Source organism: Phyllostomus discolor, chromosome 9 (genome assembly GCF_004126475.2).
Source record: "Phyllostomus discolor isolate MPI-MPIP mPhyDis1 chromosome 9, mPhyDis1.pri.v3, whole genome shotgun sequence".
NCBI classification, from domain to species: domain Eukaryota; kingdom Metazoa; phylum Chordata; class Mammalia; order Chiroptera; family Phyllostomidae; genus Phyllostomus; species Phyllostomus discolor.
Genome location: NC_040911.2, coordinates 51,449,003 through 51,476,176, shown reverse-complemented (window position 1 = coordinate 51,476,176; position 27,174 = coordinate 51,449,003). Strand labels below are relative to the sequence as shown.

General features: G+C 39.8%; 1 protein-coding gene across 4 annotated transcripts in view; it reads right to left on the bottom strand.

Moving 5' to 3' along the window:
- Window positions 1-673: 673 nt before the first annotated feature.
- IMPA2 (inositol monophosphatase 2) overlaps window positions 674-27,174 on the bottom strand; it is a 64,720-nt gene continuing 38,219 nt past the window's right edge. For all 4 annotated transcript variants that reach the window (XM_036009337.1, XM_028524653.2, XM_036009338.1 and 1 more), the window contains 3 exons: window positions 3,446-3,554; window positions 2,548-2,699; window positions 674-1,228 (listed from right to left, as the gene is read on the bottom strand). In XM_036009337.1, the coding sequence (XP_035865230.1) occupies window positions 1,113-1,228; window positions 2,548-2,699; window positions 3,446-3,554 (377 nt within the window). In that variant the 3' untranslated portion in view covers window positions 674-1,112. The remainder of the gene's footprint in view (window positions 1,229-2,547; window positions 2,700-3,445; window positions 3,555-27,174) is intronic.

The window sequence follows — 27,174 nt, the reverse complement described above, 5'->3', positions numbered from 1 at the left end:
TGAATAGACATTTTTCCAAGGAAGACATACAGAGGGCCCACAGACATATAAAAAAAAGCTCAACATCACTAGCTATCAGAGAGATGCAAATGCTTGGCGGGCGTGAGAGATATCACCTCATACCTGCCAAAATGGCTATCATCAATAAATTAACAAACAAGTGCTGGTGAGGATGTGGAGAAAAGGGAGCCCTAGTGTACTTTTGGTGGAAATGCAGGTTGGTATAGCCACTGTGTAAAACAATGTGGAATTTCCTCAAAAACATAAAAATGGAACTGCCTTTTGGGATTTCCTCAAAGAACTAAAAATGGAACTACCTTTTGACCCAGAGATCCCACTGCTGAGATTATACCCGAAGAATCTTGAAACACCAGTTCAAAAGAAATTATGCATCCCAATGTTCATATCAATGCTATTTACAATAGCCAAGTGCTGGAAACAGCCCAAGTGCCCATCAATAGATGAGTGTATAAAAAAACTGGTATATGTACTCATTCTTCAACTTGTTACCAACTGGTTTGGTTCATGTGGACCCTGGTTAAGGAGAATACTTCTGACTCTTGCTATTATCCTCCTAGTAGTCATCATTAGAATCTTGAACACATCTACAGCTGTGGATTTTGAGTGTTGTTCTGGGAAACAGGCGACACACTTACGAAGGGAAACAGATAAACAGAGTGCTATTATTTTGATTTATTGCATTCTGAAATACCATGGGGGAGGGCCTGAGAACAAATCTGCTTTTTCAGCAGTTCTAAAGTCTTATTACCTGAGATTTGCATTCTGGGGAAAAAAAATCAAGACTTAATTATCAATATGTACATCATATTGGGTTTTGGCCCTAATAGAAGAAACTGTACTAACCTGAAAAGGGTTAGAGAAGATTAAAGAAAGAAACCAGCTATACACCAAATCCTGGTGAAAGATGTGGGTTTAAACAGAGAGCCAGACACTGTAGAAGAACACCTCCCTTCGGGGTGGTTAAAAATGAAGGAACTTGACTCAAGTGCAGGCTGCTCAAGGCAGCTTCCTCCCCAGGGATGGGCTGCCAGCTTCAGCACTGCCAGGAAGAACCAGTCCTTAGGTCACACTTCTCCGTCCTCTGCTCCCTTTCACTTGTCATCATCCCGCCCATAGTTAATTGTTTGTAAGGCCTGAGCTATGAGCGTAGCCATTTCTCGGGTGCCTGCAGCAACCACTCTGCAGGACATGAGGTCGAAAGGTCCACCTGAGGACAGAGGGGGAGAAGAGAGCACTTGGGTTACTGGAGAGGGCAGAACAGTCTTGGATAGTAACTCAGCATGTGCACATTCCAAGGAAAACAAAGCTTCCAGGCCTCACTCAAGGCCGAAAACAAACATTGTGGTCTAGACGTGAGCCTGGCCAGAGAAAGGGGTGATGCCTTTCAGCATCAGCTCCACCCCAATATGAGTTCAGTGGAGGTGCCATGAATCAATGCCGTCCTGCAGGCTATGTTGGGAGAATGTAATTTGAGGCCCAACATTCAGGACTGAGATTCCAATGATTAGTTAGATCAGGAGAGAGGAGAGGAGATTTCAACCTCTACACGGTGTAGGTGGCACTCGGGACCCTATGAGTTGGCCTTTCGGACTGGCAACCCAGTAGGTTGCTGTGGGGACCAGGCAGCTGAGTGTGGACAAAGAAGCCCTGTGTCCTACTGGGGGCACACACAGGACTAATGGACTTGCTGGAGCCCTCTGTGCACACATGTGTGCTCGAGTGGTTAAATCCAGTGTCAGACTGGCTTTTAATCTGAAACTGGTCTGCCTGGCCTTGCCATCAAAGGCTGATACCTCTTCACTTTTATACTTCTCTTGTAGCTCAACTGAGGTCTTTCAAAGGAGAAAGAGGAAAAAAGTAGAAATCAAATGACCAAATACCCCCCGTAGATACCCAATGGTTAAAAGGGAGCCCCAGTGTTTCTTCTAATAAGCTTGGGTCTACAAACCTAGGAGAAAATGAGATCTAAAAGAATTCACACAGCCTCTGACGGGTTACTCCTAAATATTAGGTGAGCGATCTTCCTGAAGCTAAGTGGATGTAACAGGGGCAGCGATGCGAAGTGGGGTCAGATTTGCCTAGTGGGGTTAATCACTGGGACAAGATAACTTCAAAGCAGAAGTAACACATCATCTTTCAGATCCTCAGAGGATACCCACACTGTACACCATGCTGACCCAATGCCGAGCCACTGGGCCATGGGGGTACTAGCCTCCTCCTCGTCAACTGGGGAGCACAGTGCCTGCTCTGCTATTATCATTGGATTGTGTGAGTAGAAAACTGTCAAATGTTATGTAAATGGAAAGGAGTGGTGGTATATTCTGATCCTAGGGTATATTTTCATGTCTAGAGGCACAGAGTAGGAAGGTAGGAAGGGTGGCAAGGCATTGGACCACTGCCTTTCCAATGCCGTCTCATCAGTAGAGAAGGAAGTGAGGGATGTTCAGTCTGGAGGTGTTACTCAGTCTCGTCTCTGCTGTCATAACTCTGGTGATTGATGGCAAGCTAAGGGTCAGATGGGTTCACCTGAGGTGTCCATCACGATGCCGCCTGCTTCTCTGATGATGACAGTAGCAGCAGCCAGGTCCCAGCAGTGCAGGCCAAACTGGTAATAGGCATCTGCAGCCCCTGAGGCCAGGTGGCAGAGTGCCAAGGTGGAGCTCCCGATCACTCGGACCCTAGAAGAGAGGGAAGAGAGCAATACACATGTGAGTGGCACTGTGCATAAATTGGACTGCTCTTAAACAATGTACATGCTTACTTCAACCAAAGTCACTCCCTCTGCTGAGCATTCCTGGTCATTAAAAATGAGTTATGGGGCTTCTACCAACAAACTCTACATTCAAATCTAGAGTCTGGCGCAGTGTTGCCAAACCGAACTTTCTGTGAAGATGGAAACATTCTGCACTATGGTAGCTGTAGCCACCTGTGGCTGTAGGGCACTTGAAATATGGCTAGCACAACTAAAGAACTCAATTTTTAACTATATTGAACTTTAACTTAAATTTAAATCACCTCATGTGGCCAGTAGTTATAGTGCACACCTAGATGCAGGATGGGAGATAAAGAGTATTCAGTTGGACTCAGATTTATTTTCCTAAATGTTTACTAGAGAAACATCATTTAGGAAGGGCTCTAAGCACACACAGAATGGGCTGGACAGGTGGCTTGAGATCAGTTCCATGGCTTCTCAAAGTTGCTAAGAAAGGAACAAATATCCCCTATCTGTTTCCTAACAGCTGGCTCCATGAGCTCCCATACTGAACGATGGAGCACCACGTGGCTACCCTGGGCCTCAGCATGGGTGCATGTGTTCCTGTCACAGGGATCTTTTCTCTTTCAGCCCCCAGGGAGTCTGTAGCAAGACTGTGTTTGGAACACTCCTTCTTGGCCCCAGGGTGTTCCAGGAACTGAAAAGTCATACCCATGAGCTTTGGCGTGAAGTAACCTCTCCATGTTGCTCAGGAACAATTTCAGAGTAGCAGGGTCACGTTTGGGACCGATTTCTGTTAGAACCAAGGCCTTTGAAAGATCTGCAATAGAAAAAATGTCCCATAATCAGAAAAATCAAGTCTTGGTTCTAACTGAAGAGTTGGGGTTTTCCCTGAAGCAAACGTCAAATATCAGAGTCTCATTCCTTTTAGAATAAGTACCTTTTGAGAGTGGTTTATGCTATAAAGTTTTTCTGATAGCTATGTTGAAAAGTAAGGACACAATTAACAGAGAAACAAAATTTACACTCTATTTGATCATTATTCCTTTAAAGCTGCATTGTGATTCAGATTTCAGAGGCAGCAGATTTTTCAGTTTTCTCTTTTCAGGAATAGTTAGTATGAGAACTAGAAAGGTTTGGTGTCATGAAAGCCCCCATCATTCAATCACAAATAAAAACAAAATGATTCCAAACCAGTATTTTAAAATTTATTAGAAGAATTTTCCTCCAGACCCAATGTTTGAAGGAAAAAAATGCCTCATCAATTAAATCTGTCTTTTAAAGCCATTCTTTAAGTGCTGGGAACAAAAAGATGGAAATACCATTATTTCTGTGGATAAAGCAACTTTTAAGTAACATCTTTGGAAAGAGAGTCCTCAGGAGTAACCACCTCAGTATAAAGACCAATGCTGTAGCTGTGTGGCCTCCATGGCACAGAGCAGTGAGGTGCTCATGCCAAGCCCACAGTTCCTGTGATGGGATTGGAGGACTGCCTATGCCAGGAAGCTGGCCCATGGGCATGGAGGGACGTGACTGGGCTCCCTTCCTGTGCCTGACTCACTGGTGGGGGATCACAAGCGGCTTGTCCTTGCCTGGCCATATACCCAAACACAACCAAATTTAGTCTGTCATGTCTCTTCAGGCCTGTTGCTCAGGCATAATCAGCCAGCCACACCAGGTACGTTCAGATAACACAACAAAGCCACTTTATGAAGTGGAGTGCAATTAACACTTCACAAGTTAATTGCATTCAATGGGCCTACTCTCTCAGTGAAATCTGCAAAGTCATCTCTAAGGGACCAGATGACTGTGAGAAGGCAATCTCCTTTCAGACAGAATCTGTACCAAATTTCCCCCTTTTCTTATGTCAGATGCTCTCATTTTATACTTTAAACACTCCCTGAAAAACCACTTGGCTCCACATCAAAGCTACCTGCCTTTGGGAGGTCTGAATCATTCCTCACCAGGCACACCCAGCACTAAAGCTGAGCTAATGCACCTTCCACACGTGCAGTGAGAGTGCACCGGCATTGCCCACAACAAGTGAGGGGGCCAGGCAGCTCCATGACCACCATGGGCAGGACCCAGTTAACACTGGCACCCAGGCTATAAACTCAGATGGTATGTTCCCTGGAAAAATATACTTCTTTTGAAGAAAAAGATATCCACAGGGCCAGGCACAGTAGACATTCAATACATAGTTACTGAACCAATGAACACTTTTTCTCAAATACTAGCATTAAAGAAATATTGAAAAGAGTCTTCTTGCTTGGGCTGGGTTGTTAAATTGCTAGTATTTTAAAATTTATTAGAAGAATTTTTGCATTAAGTAGAATTTTGTTGGCTAGCTTAAAAATCTAATCACTATGTACAACACTATTTTGGAGGGAATGAATTCTGAATTACAAATATTTAGCTAAAAATGTTCCTTTGAATGATAACGTATTACAATCTGGGGAGTACCCATTATATTAAAAATAAAAAAGACATTAGATAGTATGCATGTTATTTTTGCCAGGGAAAACAAGGAAGCAAGATGAGTAGTTTCAGAGGAGGCCAGGGAAGAAAATGGAAGTGAAGCTGCAGTGGCATCTGGCCTAATCGTACTTCTAATTTCTTTACCTAACTTCAAATCTTACATATACCCACAGGTGTACATGAACATTCTATTTTTACCATTTTAAAAATCCTCACCCAATGATGTTTATTGATTTTAGAGAGAGAAAGGCAGGGGGAGAGAGAGAGAAACAATGATGTGAGAGAACACCATCCATTGATTGCCTCCTGCATGTGCCGTGACCACGGATCAAAAGGATTGAACCTGCAACCTGGGTATGTGCCCCAACAGGGGATTGAATCTGTAATCTTTTGGTGTACAGGACAATGCTCCAACCATGCTCTACCTGGCTAGGGCATGAACATATTTTAAAACATAGTTTTACAGGTTATTCCGTTACTTGCTCTTTTGATACAACAATATAGAGTACACCTTTTGCCATCCTTCTATACTTGTAACAATTGAATGTTATTCTAACCAATGGGAGAAATGGTTTAACCATCCCCCCAGATAAACATTTTTAAGTCTTGTTATTGTAAACAATGTTATCTCTTTTTCTGTGTGGATTTGTGTAGTCATGTTGATATATTTTTCAGGATAGATTAATATAAGTAGGATTTCTGAATGAAAGAGTGTGCATATTTCAGATTTTGATAATTACAGAAGACACTGAAGATTCCCTCCAGGGACTAGAAAGTCAGACAATCAATTTCCATAGGGAGATACTTTTAATCAGGTTCATACAATGTGACTGACTACTGCTCAGGCTAAGGCCTACTCCAATCTGCCCTTATCAGAGGGAGAGCCTGGCTGTAGTGTGAATAGAGAGAAAGTCCCTAGAGCGTCAGCCTAGACAAGCAGACACCCCTACATGCAGGGCTGGTGCAGAAAGAGCAGGACTTTTCAAACTAAGTGCCATCGGACTATTTCACAAGGGAAATTAAGCAGAGTGTGGAAACAACAATTGTTCACATCTTACTCTCTTCCAGACACTTCCATGTATGCTTTCAGTCCTCCATCATGTTCACTGTCTCACTGTCCTTGTTTCACAACTGAGGAGACCAAGCTCAGAAAAGTGACCTGCTTGAAGTCATGTAGCCCTTAAGCAGTGGGACCCAGACTTAAACTCAAGCTTGTCTGGTGGTATGTAAAAGAAGGGGTTCCTTTCCATAGTTTCAAATTCATGAAAAGATATCTCTGTATCCAGTACCTTCCTCTTTTTCTAGCTGCAATGTATCTATTCTTTCTCACTCTTGCTAAAACATTTTTTTCCCCAAATGAAATCAAGAAGAGAGAAAAAAAGAAGTCTCAGTGCTGCCACCTGCAGGCAAAATGCTTTACTGTTTTATTTTGTTCTAGATAAGGAAAAATTAGGAATCTCTTCTATTTACCATCTTCTTACATTATGATTATTCCTGAATATATACAACTACTATGATTTCTGCATTTTATTAGCATTAATCCAATGTTTATCATAACATTTTAGTTTTTAATCAAGTGCTAATTATATTTTTAATTTAAAATATTCTGCTTTGCTGGTGTGTTTCTTGGGAATGGAGAGTTATTGTTTAATGGGTACAGAGGTAATGGCTGCACAACATGGTGAATGTAATAAATACCACTAAATTATACACTTAAAATGGCTAAAATGGCAAATTTTGTATTATATATTGCATATTTTACCACAAACAATACTAATAGGTTTTGAAGTAGGACATCTCTGTATACTCTTTCAATAAACAGATTTTATTTAGGGTGACAAAATGTAGCCCAATAGTTTGACTTCCAGTAGTTTTGAAAACCCTTTTTCTAGTTGAGCAGTTAGTTAAAAATACCCAGAGTATCAAAGAGAAATTTTACAACTTAAAGGCAAGGGAAGCAAGGTGTGTGTATACACTGAGATATGTATTCATGGAGAAAGAAACGATTGTGCTTTAAGTCTGGGAAATATCCCCCCTGGGCACTAAATGGTTTTGCTGAATGTAAAGCTCCTGAAACAACACTTATACCAGCATGTATTTTTATACACATGTCCTAATTCTTTCAGACTTCTTATAAACCATTACAAGCTATTAACATAAAAATAAAATTTAACTTTATTTAACTTAGAAACATAAGAACTAAGAATGAAGCCTGGTGGTTGGAGGTGGAGTAGGAAGAGGGGATGTGGGGGAGAGAGTACCTAATGGGTGCAGGTTTTTACTTTGGAGAATGCAATTGTGCAGTCCTGTGAACACACTGGAACTGAATTGTTCATTTCGAAATTATTAATTTTATGTTATTTGATTTTCACCTTAAGAAGTTAATTTTAAAAAGCAAACAACTTGGAAAAAAAAGAGTATTGCTTAGACTCCTGGGGAAGACAGGATTGGAAATCTATGCAACAACCCATGTAGATTTTAACCTCTTTAAACATCCCCTGATAAAAACAGACAGAATGACTAGGAGAGCAAAAGACAAAACTATAGACATTATCTTAAAAAAACAAACAAACCTGTATTGACAAGGTATAGCCAAACCGCAAAAAAAATGGGTGTGGCAAACCTCTAGCAGCTACAAGACCACATGGCATTGTGACATCAGGAGAGAACCATCTAGCATATATTGGACCTGAGAACAGGAGAACCTCAAAATCATCAATAGCCACTCACTGGAAACCAGCTTGGGCCAATGTGAGAGGAGCTGTGTACACATCAATTCATGGGTCCCTGGTATGGGATGTGGGTTTTTTAAACACTTCACAAAAACAGAAAAGGGAGCTCTAGAGCTGTGAAAGTACAAAAACTGTCTCAAACCCTCCCCCCACCACAAGTTTAGGAATGCAGATTTCTAATAGAAAAAAGTAAAAGGAAAAGGAAAAAAATCGTGGTTAAATCCCATACACAATTATCATAAGAAAAAAGAATTAGGGGCAGAAAAATCTTTCCAGTCAATCAAAGAATGCCAGAAAGATTTGTCCACAAAACAGAAATAGCTTTATGTAAAAGAAATAAAGATTATAATACTGAGTATCAATGGTAATTGAAAAATTTAAAAAAATAAAAAAGAAATAATATATGAAAAGACAGCACCATAACTCAAAAGTAGAGGAGATAGAACTTAGTAAAGAATCAGAAAATATTTCAGATGAGAACATTAAATTGAAGAAATACAGAATAAATAACCTAATGTATTGTGCTTTACAAAAAATAAAGAATGAATAAGAAGATTCTAAAAACTGATGAAATAGGGACTTCTGGCCAAGATGGAAGTGTAGGTAGACACACTGTGCCTCCTCACACAACCAAGATAGGGACAACAACAATTAAGAAACCGAAAAACAACCAGAACTGACAGAAAATTGAACTGTATGGAAGTTGGACAACCAAGGAGTTAAAATAGACACGTTCATCCAGACCAGTAGGGGGGCGGACTCTGGCAGCTGGGTGGAGGGGGGTCCAGGCACAAAGAGACGTGGCCCCAGGCGTGTAAGGCACCCCGGGGCACACAAGACCACAGCGGGCGAACCCTGGGCTCTCAGGTGGCAACTGGAAGATACTGGGTGTGGGATGGCAATGGGCAGACCCAGCAAGGCAGCGATTGTGAAGCAAGGCACTGCCAGCAACCCAGGGTCTCAGCTCGGGGAAATAGATCCTCGGGGCACTGATTGAACACACCTGTGGGGGTTGAGGTGCAAGGAGAGATTCCTAGCCTCACAGGAGAGGGAGTTGGAGAGACCCACAGGGTCCTAGAATGTACACAAGCCCACCCACATGGGAATTAGCACCAGAAAGGACCAGTTTGCTTGGGGAAAGCAGCAGAAGGGACTGAAATCCAACAGAGAGCAGAGCAGGCACCATTGTTCCCTATGGGATCCCTCCCCCACATACAGAATCACAAGCCAGGGACTGGGGTGCCCTGCCCTGGTGAACATCTAAGGCTCCACCCCTCATACATAACAGGCACAAGAAGACAAAAAAAAAAATTGGCCCAAATGGAAGGACAGATCAAAGCAACACAGCAAGCACAAGTAAGTGACCAAGAGATTGCCAACCTATCAGAGGCATAGTTCAAAGCACTGGTGATCAGGATACTCACAGAATTGGTTGAATTTGGTTACAAATTAGGTGAAAAAAATGAAGGCTATGCTAAGTGAAATGAAGGAAAATGCACAGGGAACCAATAGTGATGGGAAGAAATCTGGAACTCAAATCAGTGGAGTGGACCAGAAGGGAGAAACAACCAAACAGAAAAGAATGAAGAAACAAGAATTCAAAAAAATGAGGACAGGCTTAGGAACCTCCAGGACATCTTTAAACATTCCAGCATCCAAATTATAGCGGTACCAGAAGGGGAAGAGGTAGAGCAACAAGTGGAAAAGTTATTTGAACAAATAATAGAGGAGAACTTCCCCAATCTGGCAAGGGAAATAGACTTCCAGGAAGTCCAGGAAGCTCAGAGAGTCCCAAAGAAGTTGAACCCAAGGAGGAACACACCAAGGCATATCATAATTACATTAGCCAAGGTAAAAATGAAGGAGAGAACCCTAGAAGCAGCAAGAGATAAGGAGACAGTCACCTACAAAGGAGTTCCCATCAAACTGTCAGCTGATTTCTCAAAAGAGACCTTGCAGGCAAGAAGGGGCTGGAAAGAAGTATTCCAAGTCATGAAAGGCAAGGATCTACATCCAAGATTTCTCTATCCAGCAAAGCTTTAATTTAGAATGGAAGGGCAGATCAAGTGCTTCTCAGATAATGTCAAGTTAGAGTTCATCATCACCAAGCCCTTATTGTATGAAATGTTAAAGGGACTTATCTAAGAAAAAGAAGATAAAAACCATGTACAGTAAAATGACAGCAAAACTCACAATTATTAACAACCACGCGGAAAGCAAAACCAAAAACAAACTAAGCAAACAACTAGAACAGGAACAGAACCACAGAAATGGAGATCACATGAAGGGTTATCAACAGGGGAGTGGGAGGAGGAGAGAGGGGGAAAAGATACAGAGAATAAGTAGCATAGATGCTAAGTAGAAAATAGACAGGGGGAGGGCAAGAATAGTATGGGAAATGTAGAAACTAAAGAGCTTATAAGCATGACACATGGACATGAACTAAAGGGGGTAATATGGGTGGGAGAGGGTATGCAGGGTGTAGGGGAATGAAGAGGGGAAAATGGGACAACTGTAATAGTATAATCAATAAAATACATAAAAAGCCTGATAAAATAGATGAAAAGGATTCAAAAGGAAGTGATAAAGACAAGGCTAAGCAGAAAAGACCCAACATACATGCAGCAGGCCACCCAAAACCCAGAATTTATTTATAAAAAACTGTATTTATTCTTACATAATTAAACTCCAGTCACCTTCAAAGTACTCTCCATTTAGTGCAATACACCTATTGAGACTTTTTTCCACTGCTCAAAACAGTTTTTGAACTCTTTGATTTTGATGCCTTACAGTGCTTCTGCTGTTTTTTGTTCCAGCTCTTCCACACCAGCAAAACATGTCCCTTTGAGGACATTTTTCATTCAGGGAAGCAAAAAAAGTCCCTCGGGGTGAGATCGGGTGAATAAGGAGGGTAGGGCACTGGGGTCATGCTATTTTTGGTGAAAAACTGCTGAATACGTAGAGTGGTGTGGGCAGGTGTGTTCATAAATCACCCATCATGAAATGGGCAAACACATTGAAAGTCTTAAAAAAAAATTCACTGAAGTCAAATGCAGCCTCTCACAACAACACTAGCTGGTACACTGATACAGATAGGTTCCTAGAATCCTCACCTAGTGGGGGAAGCCTATATTACAAGAGGCCTACCTTCCAGAAGATAAATTCTATTTTGGGGGGGGGGTTCCCACTCGTGCATATAATAAGACCTAGAAGGCAAAAATCTAAGCAACCAAATTTGGAAATAAACAAGTACTGAGGGCTATAATTCAAGAAAACTCCTAAATTATTTTAAAAAATATTTTACCTATTTATTTTTTAGAGAGAGGAAAGGAGAGAGAAAGAGAGGGAAAGAAACACTGTGTGGTTGCCTCTCTTGCTCCTCCCCCCTCCCCCACCCCCACCAGGGACCTGGCCCACAGTCCAGGCATGTACCCCATACTGGGAATCGAACAGGCGACCCTTTGATTTGCAGGACAGTGTTCAACCACTGAGCCACACCAGCCAGGGTCTAAATTATTTTTTAAAAAGACTTAAAATTACATATTGGAAGGACATACCGTATACCTAGGAAAATGGACTTGGAAGAAACAACACTCTATTAAAATTACTGTACTCTAAAGAAAAAAAAAACACCTTTGGGTCTTTAGGTAAAAACTAAAAGTCCCATATAAGGGGAAAAAAAGATGCAGACTTTAATAATGTGCTTATGCTAGAAGATGACAGAAACAATTTAAGGCATTTAACACAAGAAAATGTGAGCCATGTGTTTTATTAGCAGAAAAATGGATTTTCAAGTATAATGGCCACTGATAAATTTATGAACACGTAAGAAGTCCGGGAATATTGTTCTCATGCAGCTTCCTGAGAAATCAACTGGAGTAGTTCTCAAAGTGTGGTCCCTGAGCTTCTTTTAGGAATCTGTGGAGTTAAAAGCAAATTTCCTAATAATGCTAAGACATCTGTCTTTTCCATTGTGTTAATATTTGCATGATGGGTAGAGAAAGCAAGGAAAGGCCTCACCTGTTCTAGTAATCATTGTAGTCTTCTCTGCTACACTTATATACTGGGGAAAAATGTCAGTTTTACTTAACAATGATAAAGTTATAAAAATTACTAATTGTACTGAATCTTGAACTCTAAGTACTATACATGTCTTTTGAATACTCTGTATGATTAGAAACTCAATAAACTACAGTTATTCAGAGATGGGTATTTGGAAGATATTTTTTGAAAGTGAATAAAATCTGCCCATCACTTCAACTGACAAGATTACCACTGACAGAATTCAAGCTTTCAAGTAGAAATTAGAATTTGGGAAGACTTCTATCCACCATTGTAGCTTGATACCTAACCAATACCTAAACATTTCTCATGAAAGGAAGAGTGGTGATATTAATGAGTATGACTTTTAAAGTATTTATAAATTAAACATCAACATATGAAAGAGCTGAGAGTCTCAGTGAACCTGTATTTTCCATATGACCAGTGTACGAGATTACAAAATCATCCATGAACAAAAGATCCATTCAAAGTAGAGAACAGCCAAATGGATTTCAATGCACCAGAGTACAAAGAAAATTCATTGATATGCCATTATATTTCACATGCAACTAATGTGTGTATGTGTGTGTGTGTGTGTGAGGTCAGATTTTCTTCACACATCAAAACAATACATTACATGAAGGATCCAAGATGGTGGAGGAGTAAGTGGAAGCTACACTAACCTCCTGCCAGGACCAATCTGGAATTACAATTAAATTGTAGAGAAATCATCCAGAATGACCAGCTGAACACCAGCTGGAGAGAAGCCTTATAATCAAGGACAGAAGAAACCACTTTACCACAATAAGACTGATAGGCAGTACAGAGGAGGTGTGAGAGGGTTGGCTGGGTTCCCACATGCCACAGCTGAAGTTACAGAGGGATATTTCAGCAGCCAGGGGTTCTCCCTAAGAAGTGTGGGGTCTAGACCCCAAGCTGGGCTCCCCAGCCTACAGCACCAAATCCGGGGAGGAACCCAGACAATGTCCAGCTGTGAAAAACGACAGGGTTTCTGTCTGCCAGGGAGAGGTGGCTGGAGTTGCAGAGAGTCTCTTAAAGGGCCAATATACAAAATTTCATTTATAGCCATATACCCTGGGCCCCAGCAGAGGGAGGGCAGAGTGGACTAGAGATGCTTGAGGAGAGTCTGGAGCTGGTAACTCTGGGGAGAAAGCTGAAGGAACAGCCACCAGGATCCCTGTGCTGAGTCACTCCGCACACTGCAGGAGCCATCTTTTTCTGGCAGAGCACTCCTCTCCAAGTGGCATCAGCCTGAGGGGAAGCAATAGGTCCACGCTGTGATGCTTAAGTCAGGCTGCTGATTACAACTGGATTAGAATAACATCTGACCAGTTTAATGTCTAATTAGTTTAACAACTGAGGCAGAAAATACAAAGCAGCAGCCAAAATAGGGAGACAAAGAAACATATCCCAATGAAAAAAGGAGAGAATTCTTCAGAAGAAGACCTAGGTGAAATGAAGGCAAGTGATTTATAAGATAGAGAGTTTAGAGTAATGATTATAAGGACAAACTCAACAGCATGAAAAAAGGACACAGAAACCATAAAAAAGGACCAGTCAGAAGTAAAGAATACAATATCTGAAATAAATAATACATTGGGAGAATAAATAGTAGGTTAGATGAGGCAGAGCACTGAATCAGTGATTTGGAAGACAAGGTAGAAAAAAACATCCAAGCAGAACAGCAAAAACAAGAATTTTTAAAAATGAGAAGAGCTTAGGAAACATTTTAGACAACATGAAACATAACAACATCCACATCATGGGAATACCAGAAGAAGAGAGTGAGTAAGGGATCGAGAACCTATTTGAAGAAATAAGGAGTGAAAACTTCCCTAATCTGGTGAAGGAAAAAGACACAGAAGTCCAGGAAGCTCAGAGAATCCCAAACAAGTTGAACCCAAAGAGGCCTCTACTGAGACACATCATAATTAAAATGACAAGGCTCAAAGACAAGAAGAGAATCCTAAAAGCCACAAGAGAAAAGCAGGTAGTTACCTATGAGTGAGCACCAATTAGACTGGCATCTGATTTCTCAACAGAAACATTTCAGGCCAGAAGGGAGTGGCATAAAATATTCAAGGGGATGAAAAGCAAGGACCAACAACTAAGGCTGCTTTACCCAGCAAGGCTATCATGTAAAATTGAAGGAGAAATAAGGAGCTTCCCAAATAAGAAAAAGCTAAAGGAGTTTGTTAACGTCAAACCAGTACTGCAACAAATGTTAAAGGCCTTGCTTTATGCAGCAGCAGAAGAAAAAGTTAAAGAAAAAAAAACAGAGGAAAACAATCTACAATAAAATGGTACTACATACATAACTATCAATAATCACCTTAAATATAAGTGGCTTAAGTACTCCAAACAAAAGACATGGATAGCACGCAAAAGGATAAGAAAAAAGACCCATATATATGCAGCCTCCAAGAAACCCATCTCAGATTGAAAGATACACACAGATTAAAAGTAAGGGGGTGGAAAAAGATATTTCATGCAAATGGAAAAGAAAAAAAAAAAGCTGGGGTAGCAGTACTTATACCAGACAAGATAGGCTTTATAACCATGGCTATCATAAGAGACAAAGAAGGACACTACATAATGATAAAGGAACAATCCAACAAGAGGATATAACCCTAGTAAACATTTATGCACCCAACACAGGAGCACCTAAATATGTAAAGCAAATCTTGATGGACATAAAGGGAGAGACCAAGGAAAATACACTCACAGTTGGGGATTTTAACACCCCATTGATTTCAATGGATAGATCTTCCAGGCAGAAAATCAACAAGCAGACAGCAGCCTTAAACAGCACACTAGATCAAATGTATTTAATTGACATTTTCAGAGCATTTCACTGTTGGGGACTGCCCTGCCTGGTCTCAGGAAACTGTAACCCCCCGTGACTTAGGCTGAATGAGAGACCTCTGGACCAGGAGCCACTAAGGAGACAAAAACTTATTTCCCTGGCATGAACGCTGCCTGTTCTGTGCCTAAACCTCCTAAGCTTGATCAGTTAGCCAATGATGGGTAAGATTTCCCATGGAGGGAATCGCCTAAGACAGGCATGATCACGTGGAGGCTTCTGGGAAGAGATTCAGGGCTGTGGAAATGAAGGGGTGATGTACATCAACCCCTGCCCCCTTGGCTTTGTCAAAGGCTGAGTCCTTGTTCTTAGACGTGGGAAATCCAAGTCTCCTGGCTGCCTTTGTCTCCTCTGTTAACTCAGGCCTAAGGAAATAGCAGGGGCGGTGCAGTCCAGACCACAAATGGTGGACCCCTGGGGTAATCAGGCCTGGGACATAGAATATGCAAGATCCTGTGAGATCTGTTTGCTGGAGGATGTTATTGGATTAGAATTTGTAGGCATAGACAGGAAACCAAAACTGCCCTTTGAGCCCTGTTACTCCTTTCAAATGATAAAATTCCAAGCTCTGCCCAGAATCACAGTGGGGGTTTGTCTGCACCTTTGTAAGTCACCTACTTCTTTTGATCTTTTCTGCCAGACTGTGAATCCACAAACTAAGTCTGTATTCTCAATAAAAATCTGCTTGGGAATGGAGATGAGGGGCTCTCCACTAGAGAGAGTGGCCGTTCTGTCCCTATTTCCCCACAGGACCTGGTTGTCTCTGTGTATGTTTTTCTCATGTTTCAATGGGCATCTGCAGCAGAGATGGATATTGCTCGCTGGTATCCGCCACATTTCACCCCAAAGTCACAGAATATACATTTTTTTCAAGTGCACATGTAATGTTTTCTAGGATAGACCACATGTTAGGACACAGAATAAATCTCAATAAATATAAGAAGACTGAAATCACATCAAGCATCTTCTCTGACCACAATGTTATGAAACTAGAAATCGATCACAAGAAAAACACTGAAAAACACACAAAGACATAGAAGCTAAGTAACATGTTATTAAAAAATGAATGAGTCAACAATGAGATCAAGGAAGAAATCAAAAGATATCTTGATACAAATAAAAATGAGGACACAACAATCCAAAATCTGTGGGACACAGGGAAAGCAATCGTAAGAGGGAAATTCATAGCATTATAAGCCTATCTCAAAAAAGAAGAAAATGCTCAAATAAACAATTTAACGTCACACTTAAAGGAACTTGAAAAACAAACAAAGCCTAGAGTAACTGAAAGAAGGAAATAAGAAAGATCAGCACACAAGTAAATGAAACAGAGTCTATAAAAATAATACAAAACATCAATGAATCTAAGATCTGATTCTTTGAAAAGAAGAACAAGATGGACAAGCCTTCAATAAGACTCATCAAGAAAAAAAGAGAAAGTACCAAAATAAATAAAATAAAAAATGAAAGAAGAGAAATCACAACCGACAGTAAAGAAATACAAAAGATTGTAAGAAAATATTATGAACAACTATATGCCAATAAACTGGACAACCTGGCCAAAATGGATGAATTCCTAGAAACATACAATCTTCCAAAAATAAACCAGGTAGAATCAGAGAGCCTGAACAGACAGATTACACCTAATGAGATTGAAATAGTATTAAAAAAAAAAAACAAAAAAAACCCTGGACCAGATGGCTTCACAGGTAAATTTACCAAACATTCTAAGAAGAACTAACACTTCTCCTTCTCAAACTGTTTCATAAAATTCAAGAGAAGAGAAGGCTCTCAACCCCATTTTTCAAAGCCAGCATTATCCTAATACCAAAGCCAGGTAACGATACTACAAAGAAAGACAATTACAGGCCAATATCCCTGATGAACACAGATGCTAAAGTCCTCAACAAAATATTAGCAAACCAAATATACCAATGCATAAAAAAATCATACACCATAATCAAGTGGGATTTATTCCAGGAATGCAAAGTTGGTACAACATTTGCAAACCAACAAATGTGATTCACCACATAAATAAAATGAAGGATAAAAACGACATGATTATATCAATAGATGCAGCAAAAGCTTTTCATAAAACCTAACACCCATTTTTTTTATCAAACCTCTCAGCTAAATGGGAATAGAGGGAACATACTTAAACAAAATAAAGCCCTTATGTGAAAAACTCACTGCCAGCATCATACTCAATGGGCAAAAACTACAAGTGTTTTCCCTTAAGATTGGGAACAAGACAAGGATGTTCACTTTCGCCTCTCTTACTTAACATTTTACTGGAAGTCCTAGCGACAGTGATCAAATAAGAATAAGAAATAAAAGTCATCCAAATTGGAAAGGAAGAAGTAAAACTGCCTTTATTTGCAGATGACATGATACCGTACATAGAGAACCCCAAAGATTCCACCAAGAAACTACTAGAACTGATAAATGAATTCAGCAGAGTAGCAGTATACAAAATTAATATGCAGAAATCAGTTGCAGTTTTATATACCAGTAACAAACTAACAGAAAGGGAAATTAAGAAAACCATCCCATTCACAACAGCTACAAAAAGAATAAAATACCTAGGAATAAACCTAACCAGGATGTAAAAGACCTGCACAAGGAAAATTATAAGACACTGAAGAAATTGAAGAAGACACAAATAATTGGAAGTATATACTGTGTTCATGGATGGGAAGAATTAACATAGTTAAAATGTCCATACTTCCCTAAGTAATCTATAGATGCAAAGCAATTCCTATCCAGATTCCAATGATGTATTTCAAGGAACTAGAACAAATATTTCAAAAATTTATATGGAACCACAAAAGGCCTCACATAGCAACAGCGATCCTGAGAAAGAACAAAGTTGGAGGAACCACACTACCTAATATCAAACTATTATATTACTATTATATTACTATTACTATGGCCTATATTATAAGGCCATAGTAATTGAAACAGCATGGTACTGGCATAAAAACAGACATAGAACTCAATGGAATAGAACAGAGAGCCCAGAAATAAACCCAGATATTTATAGTCTATTAATATTCAACAGAGGAAGCAAATACATATAATGAGCTAATGATAGCTTATGCAATAAATGGTGTTGGGGAAATTGGACAGATATGTGCAGAAAAATGAAACTAGACCACCCTCTTACACCAATAAATTCAAAATGGATCAAAGACTTAAATGTTAGACCCCAAACCATAAAAATCCTTGAAGAAAACATAGGCAGCAAAATCACAGACATTGTTCATAGCAATTTTTTATTGAATATATCTCCCCAGGCAAGGGACACAAAAGAAAAAATAAGTAAATGGGACTACATCAAACTAAAGTTTTTGCACAGCAAAGGAAATTTTCAACAAAATAAAAAGAAAACCCACAGGATGGGAGAACATATTTGTCAATACATCTGATAAAGGGTTAATATCCAAAGTGTATAAAGTACTTACAAAACTCAACACCATAACAAACAACCCAGTTAAAAAACGGGCAATGGACTTTCAGCTAAGATGAGGCATAGGTAGATACACTTTGCCTCCTCACACAACGGAAAGAAGGACAACAACAAATTTAAAAACAAAAAATAGCTGGGACTGCCAGAAAACTGAACTGTATGGAAATCAGGCAACCAAGGAGTTAAAGATGAAACATTAATTCAGACTGGTAGGAGATGTGGAGAAGGGCAGCTGGGACAGAAAGGATGCACCAGGCAAGGCAGCAGCTGGAGGACCGAGTGGGTGAGGCAGTGGCTGGTGGACCAGGTAGTCCCACATTTGCCTGCGGATAAACTGAGAATAACTGGGGAGCAAGAAAGACTTTGCAACCCAGGGTTCCAGTGCAAGAAAAGAAAGCCTCAAAACCTCTGGCTGCAAAAACCTGTGCAGGTTGTGGTGCTGGGAGAAACTCCCAGCCTCACAGGAGAGTTTGTTGGAGAGTCCCAGAATGTACACAAACCCACCCAGGAATCAGCACCAGAAGGACCCAATTTACTTGTGGGTAATGGGGGAAGTGACTGAACACTGGCCCAGAGCTGAGCAAGCAGCAGTACTCCCTCTCTGGCACCACCCTCACATATAGCACCACAACACAGTGAGTTCTGCTGCCCTGGCAAGTACCTAGGGTTCCGCCCCTTAAAATGTAACATCTGTGCCAAGACAAAATATGGTCCAAATGAAAGAACAGATCAAAACTCCAAAAATAGAAATAAGCAATGAAGAGATAGCTAACCTATCAGATGCAGAATTCAAAACACTGGTAATTATGATGTTTATGGAAATGGTTGAGTATGGTCGCAAAATAGAGGGAAAAGTAAAGGCTATGAAAAGTGAAATAAAAAAATATATAGGGATCAAACAGTTAAGGGAAGGAAACTGGAACTCAAATCAACAATTTGGAGCAGACAGACAGAAAAAACAAACATTCAACCAGAAGAGAATGAAGAAATGAGAATTCAAAAAAATGAGAAGTTTAGGACCTTCCAGAGCAACTTAAAACATTCTAACATCCAAATCACAGGGGTACCAGAAGGAGAAGAGGAAGAGCAAGAAATTGAAAACTTATTTGAAAAAAATAATGAAGGAGAACTTCCCCAATCTGGCAAAGGAAATAGACTTCCAGGAAGTCCAGGAAGCTCAGAGAGTCCCAAGGAAGTTGGACCCAAGGAAGCACACACCAAGGCACATCATAATTACATTACCCAAGACTGAAGATGAGGACAGAATCTTAAAAGCAGCAAGAGAAAAGGAGATAGTTACTTCCAAAGAGTTCTTTTAAGACTATTAGCTGATTTCTCAAAAGAAATCTTGCAGGTAAGAAGGGGCTTGAAAGAAGTATTCAAAGCCATGAAAGGCAAGGACCTACATCCAAGATTACTCTGTTCAGCAAAGATATCATTTAGAATTGAAAGGCAAATAAAGTGTTTTCCTGATGAAGTCAAGTTAAAGGAGCTCATCATCACCAAACCCTTATTATATGAAATGTTAAAGGGATTTACCTATGAAAAAGAAGATGATCAAAACTGTGAACAGTAAAATCACAACAAATTCACAACTATCGACAACTGAACCTAAAAACAAAACAAAAACAAAAATAACTAAACAATTAGAACAGGAACAGAATCACAGAAATGGAGATCACATGGAGGGTTATCAGCAGGGAAGGGGAAAGTGGGGGAAAATGTACAGGGAATAAGGAGCATAAATGGTAGGTACAAAATAGAAGGGGCGGTTAAGAATAGTATAGGAAACGGAGAAGCCAAAGAACTTAGATGTATGACCCATGGACATCAACTAAGTTTGAAGGCTGGTGGGGTGCAGGGCAGAAGGGTATAAAGTGGAGAAAAAAATGGGACAAGTGTAATAGCATAATCAATAAAATATACTTAAAAAATGGGCAATGGACCTGAATAGACTCTTCTGCAAATAGGACATACAGATGGCTAAAAGACATATGAAAAGATGCTCAATGTCACTAATCATCCGAGAAACGCAGATTAAAACCACAGTCAGATATCAGCTCACACCTGTCAGAATGGGTATCATCAACAAATCAACAAAGAACAAGTGCTGGCGAGAATGTGGAAAAAGGGAACCTTTTGCACAGTTGGTGGGAATGCAGACTTGTGTAGCTATTGTGGAAAGCAGTATGAAGATACTTCAAAAAATTAAAAATGGATCTGCCTTTTGACCCAGCTATCCCACTTCTGAAATATATCTGAATGAACCCAAAACACTAATTCAAAAGAACATAAACACCCCTATGCTCATTACAGCATTATTTACAGTTGCCAAGATATGGAAGCAGCCCAAGTGTCCATCAGTAGCCGAGTGGATAAAACAACTCTGGGATATTTACACAATGGAATTCTGCTTGGCCGTAAAAATGAGGAAAATTTTATTTTTTGCAACAGAATGGATGGATCTGCAGAATGTTATGCTAAGTGAAATAAGCCAGTGAGAGAAAGATAAATACCATATGAGCTTAGTCATATGTGGAATCTAATGAACAAACTGATATAACTAGCAAAACAGAGACAGCCTCATATATGGAAAGCTGATGACAGCTAGTGGTGGGGGTGATGTAGGGGGTGGGAGGGATTCAACAAAAAGGAAAAAGGACTCATGGACATCAGTGTGGTAATTACTACAGGCAACGGGGTATAAGGGGATGAAATGGTAATGGCAAAAAAACCCAATAAAGATTAAATTTTAAAAAAGAACAACCCCCCAAATATATTATATAAGACTGAATATAGAAGCAGATATGAGAATCTAATTGTCTTCCATTAAGCCAGACAGCAAACAGATTTGGAAAAGAAAAAGTAAAACACTGCCACTCTTCTCACAGCAAAAAAAATTTTTTGTTGTTGTGGAAAATGTGGTTGTTTTCCATAAAAATATACTATTCCTATTAAAATGTAAAGTTCTTCATTTTAAATAATAAATTTAAAAAGCAAAAAAAGATAAATTAATAAGTATTTTTAAATTTCTATTAAAATTTCTAATATATAAATATAGATGTAATTTATATAAACAAAAGTTCTTTAGAGGTCTTCAACAATTTTTTCCGGAATGTAAATGGGTTGGTCCTAATTTCAGAAAGTTTGAGAAAGCTGTGCTAGTGAATGAGCTTCACACAACCAAAATGGTTGCAGAAACATCAACATAATGTGGTGGGTATTAAATATACATTTACCTGTGGAATCAAGGCTAAATACTAAATGACAGTTTTAGGGTAAAAGCATAGTGCATAATGGCTATTTGCTCTGCCAATGCATCTACAGCACAACCATCCAAAATTGAAAAGATAATGGGTGAGTATGTGCCCTGGCTGGTGTGGGTCAGTGGATTGAGTGCTGGCAATCCAATCCAACCCAAAGGGTCGCAGGTTTGATTGCCAGTCAGGGCACATGCCTGGGTTGCGGGCCAGGTCCCCCAGTAGGGGGTGCATGAGAGGCAACCACACATTGATGTTTCCTCTCCCTTTCTCCCTCCCTTCCCCCCCTCTAAAAAATAAATAAATAAAATCTTTGTTAAAGATAATGGGTGAGGATGTGACAACTAGAATATGCTCACTGATTGTGTTGTAGTTTTGGAGAGTAAAAGAATATCATTTTTAAGTGATATACTGGAGTATGCAAAGAGCAGGGAGAAGAGGTTACAAGCTAAGTTTAGTATTAATTATAATAGGGACTCAATAGACAATAACTCCAAAAAGAGAGAACTAGGGATGTTATATAAATATTTTAAGTCAAAGATAATTATTATAACAAAAATATAAACCTTTCTAAACACCAAAAATTATATGAAAACAATAAAAGCAAACAAAACAGCTGCTTATTTTTTAAAGAATAAAAATGGACTATTTTATTTTATTAAAATAAAAATGTTAATAGTTTATTAAAATTTTTAATGGTTATCTATAGGGTAAAAAGGACAAGGAAGGACAGAAGCTAAATTTCTTTGAATATATTTTGTATTATAGATTTGACTTTGGAACCATTCACTTTTTAAAAAATAATTACAAAATAAAATCAATTTTACAAAAGTTATCCTTCTAAATAAAAAATAAAGTAAAACAAAGGTATCTAAGTGATTATCCTCAATTGGTGGCATAACCTAAGGGAACAAAGAACCACTTCAGAGACTCTCACAGCAATCTGACCCCAGACCCTAGTGGAATATTTGTGAAAGGCAAAAATAAATTCCAAAAGACAAAACAAAACCACCAAAAAACCCTTTCAAACTATTTTTAGTAATCATTTGTTAATAGTAGGGCTAGTATTATATTCTGAAACTGATGGGTGTGTGTTGTAGGATAAAGCAAACATGGATAGTGTGACACTATTAAATTCCTGGCATCACTGTGCATAGGGATTTTTACCATGGGGCAGAGGAGACATACATAGAAGTGTTAAATAAAGACTAGAAAACATCAGTATGAATTCATGATGAATTTCGTATTATAAAACAACTAAATTTCCTACGAGCTATAATGACTGCTAGAACTCAGATTGTGGCTCTGGAAGGCCATTTTCCATAGATGAGATAAGTGGCAATTTGGACACTGACTGGACACTTAATGATTTTAGGAATGATTATTAATTTTTGGAGGGTTGTGATATTATTGGTATTGTGATTAGGTTTTCAGAGAATTGTCTGCATGTTTTAGAGATCCATGCTAAAATGCTAGCTAGAAAGTGGAATCATGTTTGGGATTTGTATCAGGGAATTGTATCAGGGAGCTGGGAATTGGCTGGGGGTATGGCTGAAGCAGAATTGGCCATGAGTTGGCAGTACTGGAGCTGTGTGATGGGTTCACTGTGCTTTTTCTGTCTGCTTTGTGGATGTTTGAAATTTTGCCAAGTAAAATTTGAAGAAAAGGCTACAAATAAAACCTGGCCTCATCTAATCCTTTACCCTAATCCAGGGTAGCTTTTTTTGTTTGTTGGAGATTTCATTTTTGTTTTTGAAGACATTACAGAAAGGTATAATAGGAACTGGAAAAGAGAAAGCAAAAAAAAAAAAAAAAAAAAAAACAGCAGCAGCACAGGAGAAAAAATCAGTGGTACTCATTTTAATGGCTGTTTCCTCCAGAAATGCATTTTAATTTTAATAATGGTCTATGACTGATCTTGTGCAAAGACTCAAGTTTCTTCTTTAATAATGACTATTGCTAATCGTTTGACTTTCAGTCAAGATGGTAGCACAGATAAATGTGGTACTCACCAACTCCCACAACCACATCAAAATTACAACTAAACTGCAGAACAACCAGAATTCAGAACCACCTGAAATCTATCCAGAGATTTAAAGAAGCCACATTGAATCTAGTAAGAGGGGTAGAGATATGAAAACGGGCTTGTCCCATACCCATGTGTAGTGGATAAAAATTGGGAGGGATTTCAGGTTCGGAGGTCCCCATCGAGGAGTGAGGAGTCCCAGGCCCACACCAGGACCCCCAGCCCAGAGTTCTAGTGCCAGGAAGAGAACTCCCCATTACCTCTGCCTGTAAAAACTGTCAGGGATTGCGGCTGAAGGAGACAGAGGGCTTCTGGAGTCCCATGCAGTTCCTCTTAAAGGGCCCATGCATGGACTTACTCTAATTTACTCCCTCTGAGCTCCAGCACAGGGACAGCAGCTCAAAAGGTGCCAGGGACATATGGGGGAGGAAATGCATTGTCTGGTATCAGGGCAAGAGCTGAGGGGGCAGCTTTCTCCCAGATAAGTCCTGGCAGAGCTGGTAGATGGGCACCATATCTGAGCCTCCATCAACCCAGTTCACACTGTTCCCTCTGCCTCGGTGATTCCCTGAGACCCTGCCCCAGTCAATTTTTGGGGCCACCCAAGCTGTTTCCAGTGGCTTACCCATATGAATGGCCTATCTTGGCTCATGCCTCAGACTTTCCTAAAATCTCTCAAACAAGCAGCTTCTGGCATCAGCGTGCCCAGTATCTCTTGCTAAGTAGTCCCAAATCCAGCTCTAGTGGCAGACAGCCTTGGTTTTTCAGCTTGACCTCTCCTGGGCACCTCCAAGCCCACACAAGTAGCAGTCATCTGCAGACTGCTTTGTGGCTCATGCCAGGTAACTCTGTGCAGAACACAGGTGGTGGCTGACCTTGGCCTGAACCTTCCAAGAGGCCCCAGAGTCAGCATACTTGGTGGGCAGCTTCAAACCATGTGGAAGCACCACTACCCAGCCACCTCTGTAAGGACGCACTCAAGGGGTGGATTCAGTTGGCACCAGAGCCCTGCTGAAGTAAGTCCTGCTCTGTGGGGCAGGCCCTGGAACAACTGATCCTCCATGGTGGTTAGTGGTTGCAACCAGTCCATATCGTTGATAGGCCTGGGGGTACATCCCTTCCATTGACGTGTCAAAAGCAACCAAGGCTCAAATATAACAGAGGGGTGTACACAGGGCAGGACATGGGGCAGGGGTGGGGCATACCTGTAGTACCCAGCCTCAGTAATTAGGGAGTCTGTGCCACTGGACCCTACAGGACACCTACTACATAAGGCCACTCTACCAAGCCCAGGAGACATAGCAGCTCTAATACATAGAAACAAACATAGGGAGGCTGCCAAAATGAGATAAAAAAAACATGTCCCAAATGAAAGAACAGAACAAAACTCAAGAAAAAGAACTAAACAAAATAAGGATAAACAATCTATTAGATGCAGAGTTCAAAACACTGGTTATAAGCATGTTCCATGAACTTAGTGAGAACCACAACATCATCAAAAAGTACCAGCCAGAAATAAAGGATACAATAACTGAAATGAAGAATAATTTATAGGGAATCAACAGTACAGTAGATGAAGCCAAAAATCAAATCAACAATTTGGAATACAAGGAAGCAAAAAACATCCAATCAGAACAGAAAAAAGACCCCCCCCCCTCAAAAAAAAATGAAGATAGTGTAAGGAGCCACTGGGACAACTTCATGTCTACCAACATTAGCATCATGGGTTGCTGGAAGTAGAAAAGAGAGAGCAAGAAATGAAAACTTATTTGAGAAAATTATGACATAAAACTTCCGTAACCCGGTAAATAAACTAGACATATAACCCCAGGAAGCACAGAGAGTTCCAAATAAGATGAACCTAAAGAGGCCCACACCAAGACACATGATAATTAAATGCCAAAGGTTAAAGACAAAAAGAAAATCTTAAAAGAAGCAAGAGAAAAGCAGTCAGTTACCTACAAGGAAGCTTCCAAAAGACCTTCAGCTGATTTCTCAACAGAAACTTTGCAGGCCACAACAGTTTGGCAAGAAATATTCAAAGTGATGAAAAGCAAGGACCTAGAACCAAGATTACACAGCAAAGGTGTCATTTAGAAAAGAAGGACAGATAAAGAGCTTTCCAGACAAGAAAAAGTTAAAGGAGTTCTTCACCTCTGAACCTGTATTACAAGAAATGTTAAAGGGTCTTCTTTAAAAAAAAGGGGGAAAAAGATAAAAAATATTTTAAAAAAGGCAATAAATACACATCTATCAACCATTCAATCTAAAAAACAAAAGAAGTGAACAAGCAGAACAGAAACAGACTCATAGATAGAGAATATTTTGATGGTTGCCAGATAGGAGGGGGTTTCGGTAAATGGGTGAAATAGGTGGGGGATTAAGAAGTACAAATAGTTACAGAATAGTCATGGAGATGTAGAATACACCATAGTGAATATAGTTGTTAATATTTGAGTAACTTTGAATGGTGTCAGATGGATACAAGATTTATTGGGTAAGTTATATAATGTCTAATCATTGGTATGTACACCTAAAACTACTATAATATTGTATGTCTACTGTGATTGAAAAATAAAAAAATGATTAAAAAGATAATGACTCTGATTTTTTGGGTACCATGTGCCAGGGACTTTGCCAAGTGCTTTCTATATATAATTTTATTTAACCCTCAAAGTTTTCATTATGATGATAATTATCATCATATCACTTTATACATGAGGACTTAGGTTTGGATAGGTTAACTGACAAGCTACAGCATTAGAAAATAGTAGAATCAGGATTTGAAACTAGGTCTGCACAATGCCTAAAGACTGTGCTGATAAAGAGTATACTCCATCACATTCCACAGAAACCTAGTCACCCATTAAATAGAAAATGACCAGGTTGAAACACTCACTAGAATTTGTAAGTAAGTTAGAATTAAAAAAAAAAAAAAAAAATCAGCCCTGGCCAGTGTAGCTCAGTTGGTTGGAGTGTTGTCCCATAGACCAGAAGGTTGTGGGTTGAATTCTCAGTCAGGGCACATATCAGGTTTGATTCCCGATTGTGCAATGTATGAAAAGGTCACCAATTGCTATTTTTTCTCTCGCATCAATGTTTCTCCCTATTTCTCTCCCTCTTTAAAAAACAATGAAAAAAAATGTCCTTGGTAAGGATAAAATTTTTTTTTAAGTCACAAAAGAGTTTTTGAACATGTGTGTAGCAGAGGGGGGTTTATAACAGTGAGCAATGAACATCTGGGACAAAAAGGCCAATGATGGGCCAAATACAGTGCCCATGTGGATGGGGTCGCCAGTGCAGGACGAGAGGTCTGAGAGCCCCAGCAAGGACATGAAGTTCTAATGCACTACCAAGCAATGCAGGCAGCTGACTAGAGCTGAGTGTGTGTGAATAGAGCTGAGTGTTAAAGTCAGACTGAAGATAGAGCAAAGTTCACATAAGCGTATTTAATAATATGCTTTCTCACTACTGAGTTACACAATTCAGCTTGAGTGGTTGCCTCTTGGCATGTGTGGCTGTAATTAATCCCACTTTTTACACAGCCAAA